General features: G+C 37.9%; 1 protein-coding gene across 2 annotated transcripts in view; it reads right to left on the bottom strand.

Annotated features, from left to right (window-relative positions):
• USP9X (ubiquitin specific peptidase 9 X-linked) overlaps positions 1 to 12,018 on the bottom strand; it is a 132,186-nt gene that overhangs the window by 27,332 nt on the left and 92,836 nt on the right. For both annotated transcript variants that reach the window (XM_027054125.2, XM_027054126.2), the window contains exons 27-32: positions 9,393 to 9,501; positions 9,024 to 9,170; positions 8,087 to 8,233; positions 6,947 to 7,169; positions 4,060 to 4,280; positions 966 to 1,156 (exon numbers count right to left, since the gene is read on the bottom strand). In XM_027054125.2, the coding sequence (XP_026909926.1) occupies positions 966 to 1,156; positions 4,060 to 4,280; positions 6,947 to 7,169; positions 8,087 to 8,233; positions 9,024 to 9,170; positions 9,393 to 9,501 (1,038 nt within the window). The remainder of the gene's footprint in view (positions 1 to 965; positions 1,157 to 4,059; positions 4,281 to 6,946; positions 7,170 to 8,086; positions 8,234 to 9,023; positions 9,171 to 9,392; positions 9,502 to 12,018) is intronic.

Genomic DNA, 12,018 nt, shown 5'->3' with positions numbered 1-12,018 from the left:
GAGAGAGACAGAGCATGAACGGGGGAGGGGCAGAGAGAGAGGGAGACACAGAATCGGAAACAGGCTCTAGGCTCTGAGCCATCAGCCCAGAGCCTGACGCGGGGCTCGAACTCCCGGACCGCGAGATCGTGACCTGGCTGAAGTCGGACGCTTAACCGACTGCGCCACCCAGGCGCCCCAATACTACAATATTTATAGGTGAAAATGTGTGAGATTTGCTTCAAACAATTTGGAAAAAAGCAGATGGGGAATGTAGATTAAACAAGATTGGGCCTGAGTTGACAACCACCGAAGTTGGGTGATGAATACATAGGGGTTCACACTATTGTCCCTACTTCTGTACATTAGAAGTTTTCAAGATAAAAAAAAATTACTAACATCTTAAGAGACAAAAGAATGCGGTCTCTCTGAAGTAGGACGCTTTCTACCTCCAACTTTAAAGACAAGGAGAAAAAAAAAAAAACCTAAGAAGCTTTAAATATTATAGCTGACACTTGAACATGAAGGCTAGGGGTGCCGACCCCCATGCAGCTGAAAATCTGCCTAGAACTTCTGACTCCCCAAAACTTAACCACTCATAGCCTACTGCTGACTGGAAGTCTTACCTACAACATAAATAGGCCATTAACACATATTTTGTTATGTTTTATGTATTGTATGTATTCTCACAATAAAGTAAGCTAGGGAAAAGGAAATGCTATTGAGAAACCAGAGGGAAAAGAAAATATATTGGAAGTACTGTATTCATTGGGGCGTGGGGGTGGGGGTGGGGGTGGGGTGGGAATTTCTGTGTGTAAGTGGACCCGTGGAGTTGAAACCCATGTTGTTCAGGGTCAAGTGTACTACTGCTTAAATATTCAACATAAAGATACCTTCAACATGTATTTTAGAAGTTTAATGTTAGGGTATAGAGATATTCATAAAGGCTTAAGCAGTATCCCCATTTCTGTCCACTTATAGTTTACCTGAACTGTTTCCAAAATCCTCTGGGCACATAGTACTGTAGTCGAGAAGCAGCTAAATGACCAAAGATGACCTGAAGGTGCCTTAGAACACCAATGTTATACTCTTTCCTGTCTTCTGTTTTACTTAATGCTGGCTTGTCTTCAAATTGTTGAGGGTATCCAAACACATCATCTCGGGGATCAACATTGCTCTAGAATTAAAAAAAAAAAATGTCAATAATAAGCTAATCTAACTTTAAAGTACAGTAGAATATGTTGAGACAAATGCCCAACAGTTAGTGAACAAATGATTAATCATTTGTACTTCTAATTTCTTATATCCAAAGCACTTAACTTCCAATTTATAAATTTTAATTAAGTTAGTGTTCATCCCCACCATTTCACAGAGTAGTTGTCATGAAAGAATGATGCTGACCATGTATGGGAAAGGCCGATAATAAAGGCAACACAGAGGAGTAGAGCGTTGGGTGTAAGTTAGACTGAACTGGACCCCAATGCAGACGCTGCCACTTAGAAGCCAGGTAACTTTGAGCAAGTCAGCTACTTAACCTGTGTAAGCTTCAGTTTCTTCCTGGGGATATGCAGCTGTGGTGAGGATTATGAGGTACTCACTCAGAACTATAAACAGTCAATAAAGTATGCATATTAAGAGGAGCACTCTTCAAAAAACGATGCCAGAAAAAGTAGATACCCGTATGCGGAAGAATAAAGTTGGACTCTTCCGTAACACTAGATACAAAAATTAACTCAATACAGATCAAAGACCTGAATGCAAGAGCTAAAACTATGAAGCTCTTAGGGCAAAAACGTCATGACACTGGATTTGGTGATGATTACTGGATATGACAGCAAAAGTGCAAGTAATGAAAGAAAAATGAGACATACTAGACCTCATGAAAATGAAAACCTGTGGTGCGAAGAAACTAGAACAGTTGTGCATTGTTGACAGAAACGTAAAGTGGTGCAGCCACCGTGGACCAGTTCCTTAAAAATTAAAAGCAGAATTACCACATGATCCAGCAATTCCATGTGTGGGTATATACCCAGAACTGAAAGGCCTCGATGAGATATTTGTACACCCATGTTCACAGGAGTACCATTCACAGTGATCAAAAGGTGGAAGCAACCCAAGCGTCCACTGATGGACAAATAAACAAAACGTGGTCTATCCATACAATGGAATATTATTCAGCCTTAAAAAGGGAGAAAATCTGGACACACGCTAGAACATGGATACACTTTGAGAACATTATGTTAAGTGAAATAAGCCAGTAACAACAAGATAAATATGGTACGATTCCACTTATATGAGGTACCCAGAACAGCCATGTTTGAGGAGATGGAAAGAAGTTTGTGGCATCACAGACCTTGGATACAGAAACAGATAACATCCAGTCCCTGCCCACGAGAAACTCCCAGTCTAGGGAAGGAAAGAACATAGGCAACAGGCAAAGAACCACAAAACCCCACAAGTGCAGTACAGAGCTGAGACAACACAGAGCAGAAGGTCCCACGAGAGCAAAGATGGGACACCTTATTGAAATCTTATCCTATCTTTTCTGCCTTACTCACTCTTTGAGAATATAATCAGCTATCTCTCCCCGTGCTTACCCTCATCATCCCAGAGATGTGATGGGCTGTAAAATTCTGAACTAGAATTTTAATTTCCACTTGAAGCAGTGGTTCCTAATCTGGTAGAGGTGTTAAGCATTCCCACTACAAAGCTTTTGTAAAGAGTAAAAAATGGGGGCACCTGGGTGGCTCAGTCGGTTAAGCGTCCAACTTCAGTTCAGGCCATGATCTCAGTCTGTGAGTTTGAGCCCCATGTTGGGCTCTGTACTGACAGCTCAGAGCCTAGAGCTTGCTTCAGATTCTGTGTCTCCATTGCTCTTTACCCCTCCCCTGCTCATGCTCTCTCTCAAAAATAAACATTAAAAAAATTTTTTTTTCAATAAAAATAAAAAGTAAAAAATGTGCAGATGCTAACCCTTGGATGATGTGGTTTGGTGGATTTGGGAAGGAACTGGGACAAGTCTATGTTTCAGAAGCCCTGTAAGTGTTAAACTACCTCGCAGCAAATAGTTCTGGTGACTGAAGACAGGGAATGAGGGAAGAACCACTAAAGACATGAACTACAACTAAAACACTCTGGTTTCTCGGGGTGCCCGGGTGGCTCAGTCAGTTGAGCATCCGACTTCGGCTCAGGTCATGATCTCACGGTTCGTGGGTTCGAGCCCCGTGTCTCAGCTGTGCTGACAGCTCAGAGCCTGGAGCCCGTTTCAGATTCTGTGTCTCCCCTTCTCTCTGCCCCTCCCCCACTTGTGCTCTCTATCAAAAATAAATTAAAAAAAAAAAACCCACTCTGGTTTCTTTCTGCAATTCTCACCAATGCCATGAACAGGAAAAGATCAAATAAAAGCAAAGAAATACAGAATGGATATATAAAGATGACCACAACTTAAGTTTTGCAATATTCTCTTGTTTACAGAGCCGTGCCACCGTTATGTCCAACCTGATCTGTCACTACAACCTAACTTCTGCATAGCTTTATTGTGCACTGGATACTCGGAAAGCAGCATAAATTTTGTCACAAGACCATGTAATATTTAAAGTACAGAGAAGTGTGTTTCCTAAGTAAGAAGAGCTATGATCTGGGCAAATGTAAAAGTAACCTAAAAGCAAGCACACAAAATGAAACTGGCATAGTATATAAGTTGGCATAGATTAATGGAGATATAATTAAAAATATCAAGTAGAAAAGTGAAAATATAATTGAAACTGTTATAAAAATGAAAATCCTTATCATTATGCACACTCCAAATTATACTAAACACTTTTCACATACAAAAACGGAGTATGTGAACAGCAGCTCTAAAAAAGTAAACTACCATGAACATTAACTGCAGTTTTAAGTCTGGTAGATAGTGAGCACTAGACTATGTCAAGACACAGCAGCCCATGCTGGGAAGACTCCAGCTTTATTTTTAAATCTAAGTCAACAAGTCCAGTGAAAGTACAATACTCCATAAGATAGAATGACAGTATCTGGTATCAGAATTTCAAACAAGAAAGGAAAATGCTAAATAAAATTTACCTCATTGTCCTGCTTCTCATCCCCAGACATATCATCATCTACATCACTACCTGTGCCTTCAATTGCAAGAATACCGTTCCTGATGGAGGGAATCATGTAGAGTTGCTGAATCACAGAATTCATGTAACAAGTAGCACCGGCATTTTTCAGCCCCACAAATCCTTTAGGTGGACGGGGTCCAACAGGTGGCAGATATTCCCACTCTGTAAGCGCTTCACAAGCTGAGAAAGGAGAAAAGATTCTTGTAGCAGGAATATAGCCTTTTTGTCCACGGTTAGCTCTATTAAGCTGATAAGTTAACATCACCAACAACCCCACTACTGCTCCAGGTAGCTGAAGCAGCACACAGAGAGTGCATTTCCACCACTGTAGGGATTCCTACACCCCACTATGTGAGAACCCGTGTTTCACTGGATGTTGCTTCTACAGAAGTGTCAGAAACCATTTCATGAGATTGTACAATGCTGATTTCTATGTGCTCACTTTATTATTTAGTCACTGTGAACTTTCAACTTTTGCAGGTTTTTTTAAAGGGTCTTCAAATTCATTCTGACATGACACGTTAACATAAATCCATCCACATATTTTATAGCTTGTTCAGGTTTAAAGCATTTTAGCACCACTGGGTTCACATCCAGGTTCTGATGCTTAGCAACTCTTTCCCCTTCAGGTAAGCTTCTGTTTTCTTACTAATAAATGTAAGAAGAGGAACACTTGCTTTGCCTGTATCCACAATGTTATTTTGAGGAAGTAACAAAATAGCAGTGTTTGAAAGTTCTGTGAGAATTGTAAATCACTGTATGTCTCCCTCTAACTAGTATAAACCTGGAAACAATGTAAATATTATCACTGTTTATGGGACTCATTACATACATCACAGTATACTGAATTGCACAATATATAGCCAATAAATGGAATCAGGCAAATATGTATGTGTTGATAGGGAACAACTGCAGATATATTAAGAGGAAAAGAAAGTGAAGACACCGTGTACACATGACAATCTGTAGTAAAAAAAAAAAAAATAAATAAACAAAAAAAAATTTCTATGTGGATTTTCCATACAGACAGAGATGCTGGAAGGACAGACACAAACTGATAATAACAGTTAAGCTATTAAAGGGCAGCTGGGGACTAAAATGGGCAGGAAACATACTTTTTAGTATGTAGCTTCTTTGGTATTTCATATTTTTACCATGCAAACGTACTATTTAAAAAACAAGTAGCCTTTCTGTTTCTGCCATCTTCAAGCCTGTGAAGGGGTACTCAGAATAGGACTTTTAAAACAGCAAATCTATCTGGAAGGCTGCGGTCCAAGGCTACCTTTTTGCTGGTTAGACGTGGGGTCCTCCAAAAACAGAGTGAGCAGACAGCTCATCTTAAAACTGAAGGTGTTCACGCCCAAGATGAAATTAATTCTATCTGGGTTCAAGAGATGTGCTCATGTGTACAAAGCAAAGAACAACATAGTGACTCCTGGTGGGGAAACCGAACAAAACCAGAGTACTCTGAGGAAAGGTAACCCACGCTCATGGAAGCCATGGTATGGTTCATGCCAAATTCCAAAGCAAGCTTCCTGGACTTGGAATCTGGACAAAGCCACTGGACATAGAATCTATGATACTGTACCCCTTGAGGATTTCAACTTACTGAAAATTAAATGAATGTGTGAATTTATTAAAAACAAAGATACTTCTTTAAAACAAAAACCGCACCTTACTGAACATGGATTTGCTAGAATAGCTAAAGGTCTAACCTTTTTTTTTTTTTTAAACTTAAACTTTTTTTTAAACGTTTATTCATTTTTGATAGAGAGACACAGAATCTGAAAGCAGGCTCCAGGCTGTGAGCTGTCAGCACAGAGCCCGATCTGGGGCTTGAACCCACAAACCACAAGATCTTGACCTTAACCGACTGAGCCACTCAGGTGCCCCAGGTCTAACCTTTTAAGCAGTTTAATTAGAACCTCCGAAAATGTTATTAAAAATGTCCTTATGAAATACAATATATCAAAAAATAAATTGATGTTTTTAAAGATTTACTACAATCAATGACACATCGTTAAGCTTTGTAGATAAACACTGGTTTTCTCAAATCAAAACAGCCTCCATTATGTTTGATTTATTTCTGCTTTTTTGGTCACTGATTATTGCCCCAATCCGTTTGGGGCCTCAGTTCCACATCCGTGAGATCTGGAGCCCACAACTAATTTCAAGGGCTTCATGTGGGCATTAGCTGAGAACATAAGGTGCATTAGAAGGTTATCTTTTCATCTTCTAATCTTTAAAACCAGATTTCCTTCAAGCTCATATGAAAACAGTATTAAAGAGTTTCTAAGTGAGGAGGGCCTGAAAGGTTTTCTAAGTCATGCAACTTGAGGTTTGTTTTTTGTTTTTTTTTTTTTTGAAGCCAGTGCAAGCAGGGAAGGGGCAGAGAATCTGAAGCAGGCTCTGTGCTGACAGCAACAAGCCTGATGTGGGACTTTAACTTATGAACTGTGGAGATCATGACCTGAGCTGAAGTCAGATGATTAACTGACTGAGCCACCCAGGTGCCCCCCGGAACTTGAGTTTTAGCTTTGAACTCTGGCACTTATTCTGACTAGTTATTACTCTGTAGTTTGGGTTTTACTCCAGATTTGACTGAGACAAAATTTATTTTGCTAAATACTCAAACCCCTTACAGGAAGACATTTAATAAACAAGTGATATTTTTTTTCTACATCAAGGCTCTTTGCTTGTAATGGTGTTAAATTACACATCCATTTGCTAGTTCCTGAAAGAAAAACAGGAGTTGAAGATGTTTACTAAAAGAAAAATAGGAAAACAGAATTTGAACACATCAGAGAATTACCTGTCAGCACAACACTGTATTTTACTATACTTACTAGTTATTGCTGTGCCAATGTAATACATTTCAGTCAAGGAATCTACTATCTGTTTAAGATTCCTCACGCAGCCAACCGCTAATGCTACAAGTAACTCAAAACCAGCATTAATGGTAGCTGGGGAGCTACAGACTGGAATTGCTTGTTCAGCGGGCAGCTCTCCATTTCTCATATATTGCAGGTAAACATTGGATGCAGGGAAGATGAAATCATCAATTAATTCCTACAAGAGATGAAAAGAGGATTACACATTTAGCAGTTGTAGATGTCTGTTATATTTTTTACATATATGTATAGCTGTATTTATATAATGTTTATACGTATGACACACAAAGTTGTGTGTATATCTATATATGCCTTTTTAAGGAAAGAAATCTCTCTTGGAAGGGAAACAGTGCTAAAATTAATGGTCAGAATTAAAGGTATCATCACATCCGAGAAAACTTACTTGGATTTTCTAATAAAAAGATCCCACATCAAACCACTATTTACTACAACTTATACACAATTTCTCAGGCTAAAAAAATTTTTTAAGCCCCAGGTTGACTGTAGCGCTTAACAAAATTTACATTTTAAGTAAGTTTATTCCTTTAATCATATGTATACCAAAACTCATTTTGGTTATTTATGCATTTATTTTTCTTTGAGCTTGAGAGAGAGAGAAAGAGAGAGAGAAAGAGAGAGAGAAGGAGAGAGACGGAGAACTGAAATCAAGATTGACACGCTTAAATGACAGAGCCACCCAGGCACCCCCCAAAGCTCATTTTGAATAAAAATAACATGTACTGATACTTCTTGTTTCCTTTAGTTACACATATGTAAAGAAACTCATTAAAAATGATAAACAAGATGCATAGTCTTACAAATAGGTTTGTCTTGTTTTATATAGTCCAATGAAGTAAAAAAGATTTTCTAAGTAAAAAAAATTAGTGCTTATTTATGAAATATATGTTATTTTACTCGCATTTTATTTATATACAAAATTTAGAAACTGTATTTAAAAAATTACTGTAACCTCTAACAATTCTCAAAAAGTAGAAGAGAGAAAAAATTAAGACAATACACCAAAGACATACTATAAACCAACACACTTGGTAACAAACATTTAGGTTATGATATCTAGCTTAGGACAAAACTTACTTTAATGAGATTAGCACCTCCTTTTTCACAACCAATGTGATACTTTTTCTCAGGGGTTTGAAAGGCCAGTAATTCTTTTGTTACCCCAAGGTGGCCTTCCAAGATCGTCTCTTCAACACCGGTTTCACCTGTTCGTTTAACATCATCCTGCCAAAGAGAAAATCCCAAATGCCTAACTTATGAAAGGGAGGGAGGAGCCAGACAAGAGTGAACTGGACATATGTGAGATAATTCCCCTAAACCTTCCCATTCTTTTAAAATAATTTTAAAAATAAATCAACAAATATATACATGTGTGTGTTCCAGTGTAGTTAACATACAGTGTTTGTTCTATTAGTTTCAGGTGTACAATACAGTGATTCCACACATTACTCAATGCTTATCACAAGAAGTGCCCTCCTTAATAATCCCTATTACCTATTCCCTGGTCCCCTCATCCACCTCCCCTTTGGTAACCATCTCTTCTCTAAAATTAAGACTCCCTTTCTTGCCAAATTGTTCCCTTCTAAGCAAGATGGAAGTTCTTTTCAGAACTTTCTGAAGGCTACAAGCAAAAGCTATGAATCTCTTTAGAAATAAATTTCTCACACAATTCTGAGTAAAGAGTATCTAGTGTTAAAATCAAAAGTTAAGTGCTAGTCTATAGACTGATTTTTGATGAAAACAACTCAAACTTTTTAGAAGATAAAAATCTGCAAAAAGGCTCAAGATTCTAAAATGCAAGAAGCGGAAATTAAGTATTTCAAGTTTCAGGTAAAACAAAGCATTTTATAAAACTAGTTATGCATTCATTCTGTGACTCATGAGTTACTAAGGTATTCTTTAGCTCTTTCTATCACTCTTCGATATTTTTCACTTAACCAAAATGCTCAAAACTACAAACGATTTATAAAACACTCTTACTGATATAATGAACACACTATTAGAAGCAACTTACCCTAATTCTTTTAAGCCAATCAATTTCATTATTGAGAAGAACTTCAGCATTGGGTATATTAATATTACTATTGTAAGCATAATTAAGAAGATGCCTTAAAAGGGTGAAGTAGTCGCCTGAATGTTTAGCTCTCTCTCTGGCTGTGCTCTGAAACAATAAAAGAGAATAATGTGAATTTACATGTCCAAGCTCAGAATCTACTTTTTAAAAACCTAGAGTTAACCAGAGCAGATACTAAATTAGTATGGGAAATTATCATTTATTTAATAAATATAGACTGTTGTAACTTTAACCTATAACCATAAATTCCTGAGTGCTTTGTTTACAGAATTAATCACATTGATATAAGCATATTAAAAAATGTCTCACCCCCAAAACGGTAAAGAGCAGAGTAATGAAGAAAAGTAGAGGCCTGTGTCCCATGCAACATCTGGTGCACATTAAAAAGAACTGCTCCTGAGCCACCTGGCGAACAGTTCTGAAATAAAAATGTTTCATATTTAATATATTATTTGCATGAAGAAAAATAACAAAATTCCAACACTGGTTTTTCTTTGGGGGAGGGGGTGGGGTGGAATAAAGGGTAAATGAAAAGTAAAAATACAAGGATACAAGGTAACACCCCCTTAAGAAGGCAACATAAAACAGACAACTTAGTAGGCTGTATGCCAAGAACTAGAACCTCAAATTGTCACAGAAGAGTTTAAGGGATGTTCTGTAACACCGGTTTCTTGAAAAAGGCTGGAAATGGTCTGCTAGATACAAGATGTTCCATAGGGAATCTTACACATCTTTTTGGCCGTCCACAGAATTTTTACTCAACTACACTTTGGAGCAAAGAACTCTGTAGGAATTCTGTTGCAATTACAGTAAGGATATTGCTGCAATGTCCCTTATATTATACTAGTGGTTCCCAAAACATGGTCCTCAGATCAACAGCATCAGCATCATTTGGGAACTTGTTAAAAATGCAAATTATCAGGTCGCATCCCGGACCTGCTGAATCAGAAATACTGGGGGTGATACCCAGCAATCTGTTATTTTAACAAATCCTTCAAGTGACGTTAATGTGTGGTAAAGATTGAGAACCATTCTATTATACAATATTCTATGATGACCCACGTGAAGAACTTATCTATGGTCCCAGTAGTGAGAATTTTACTTTATCATTATGAATCTCACCCACACACACACACACTATATATATATTATATATATATATTATATATATATATATATATATATATATATATATATATATAATATATATATATATATGTCGGTGGCTCAGTTGTTTAAGCATCCGACTTCGGCTCAGGTCATGATGTCACGGCTCATGGGTTCGAGCCCCGTATCAGGCTCTGTGCTGACAGCTCAGAGCCTGGAGCCTGCTTCAGATCTTGTGTCTCTGTCTCTCTCTGCCCCCTTCCCCACTCATGCTTTTTCTCTCTCTCAAAAATAAACATTAAAAAAAAATTATATACTATATAGATCTCACTAGAGTAAATGTCCAAGAGGGTAGAGACATCATATAGTTTACCGCTGTCCCTCCAGAACCTAGAATAGTGTCCGACATAATACAGATGTTGAGAACCAGTTCAGTTACCACATGCATAAATGTTGTTTGTTTAGAAGACAGTAGTTTGTCTCCATTAGAAAGTGGAGGGCTTTGCTTTACAGATGCCAGAGTTTCTGACACCCAGAACAATGTCTGACATATGGAAGATGCTTAACAAGTATCTGCCAAGCATTTGTGTATCTTTTTTTTTTTTTAATTTTTTTTTTAAACGTTTTTATTTATTTTTGGGACAGAGAGAGACAGAGCATGAACGGGGGAGGGGCAGAGAGAGAGGGAGACACAGAATGGTAAACAGGCTCCAGGCTCCGAGCCATCAGCCCAGAGCCTGACGCGGGGCTCAAACTCACGGACCGCGAGATCGTGACCTGGCTGAAGTCGGACGCTTAACCGACTGCGCCACCCAGGCGCCCCGCATTTGTGTATCTTAACAGACACTGCAAACTACATTTTGTGAGTAACTACCATATTTCTTTGTGCTAGCTGACAGCTTAGAACCAAATTTATAGCTCAAGGTAAAGGACTTGACAGCACATATTCTGTGTACTAACTTCCCTCCTGAATGTTTCTAGAAACTTGTATATGATCTTATAAACCAGAGGGACTTCAGAAGATTTGTGGGTTGAGTTTGGTGGAACACAAATAAACTGAAGTCAAGAGTACCTAAGTTTTCTGGGGAGAAAGTCCATAACTTTTATTAGATTTCCAAAAGTATATGTCATTTGCACTAGCCTAGTTAATTTTTTTAAAAAGATAAGTATACAGCCCAAATAAAGTAGGGATCTATACAGAGTATTTGTCATTTCCTGATGAAATCTCTCACATACATGCAGATTTCTGCAATGCTTCTAAAGAAACTTTTATTAGATTTTCAAAAGTATAGGTCATTCGCACTATCGTAGTTTATTTTTTTAAAAAGTTAGGTATACAGCCCAAATAAAGTAGGGATCTATACAGATTATTTGTCATTTCTTGATGTAACCTCTCACATACATGCAGATTTCTGTAATGCTTCCAAAGAAACATTTGCCTATCAACAAATCCTGTTGCTCATACCTTTACAAATTACTCAAAAATTCATTTCTCACCATTTCTAATACTACCACCCTCCAGGCACTGTCAATGTTTTATTTGGATTAAAAATCCGTTTTTCTTGACAATCTAGAACTTATTCTCAACAAAGCAACCAGAATAAACTCAAAATATTAATAACTCAGAGCACATGATTCTTCTGCTCAAAACCGTAAAACAGGATTCCCATCTCACTTATAGTAAAAAAACAAAACAAAAAATCCATGTCGTTACGATGATCTATAAAATCTTAACAGGCTGCCTGTTAATTTTCTGACCTCACCTCCTACAACTGCCTACTCCTCACTCACTGCTCCAGCCATACTGGTCTCCTTGCTGTTCTTTAGC

Source organism: Acinonyx jubatus, chromosome X, assembly GCF_027475565.1.
Source record: "Acinonyx jubatus isolate Ajub_Pintada_27869175 chromosome X, VMU_Ajub_asm_v1.0, whole genome shotgun sequence".
NCBI classification, from domain to species: Eukaryota; Metazoa; Chordata; class Mammalia; order Carnivora; family Felidae; genus Acinonyx; species Acinonyx jubatus.
Note: the sequence above shows the minus strand (reverse complement) of the source record. Positions and strands in the feature narration are given on the sequence as shown.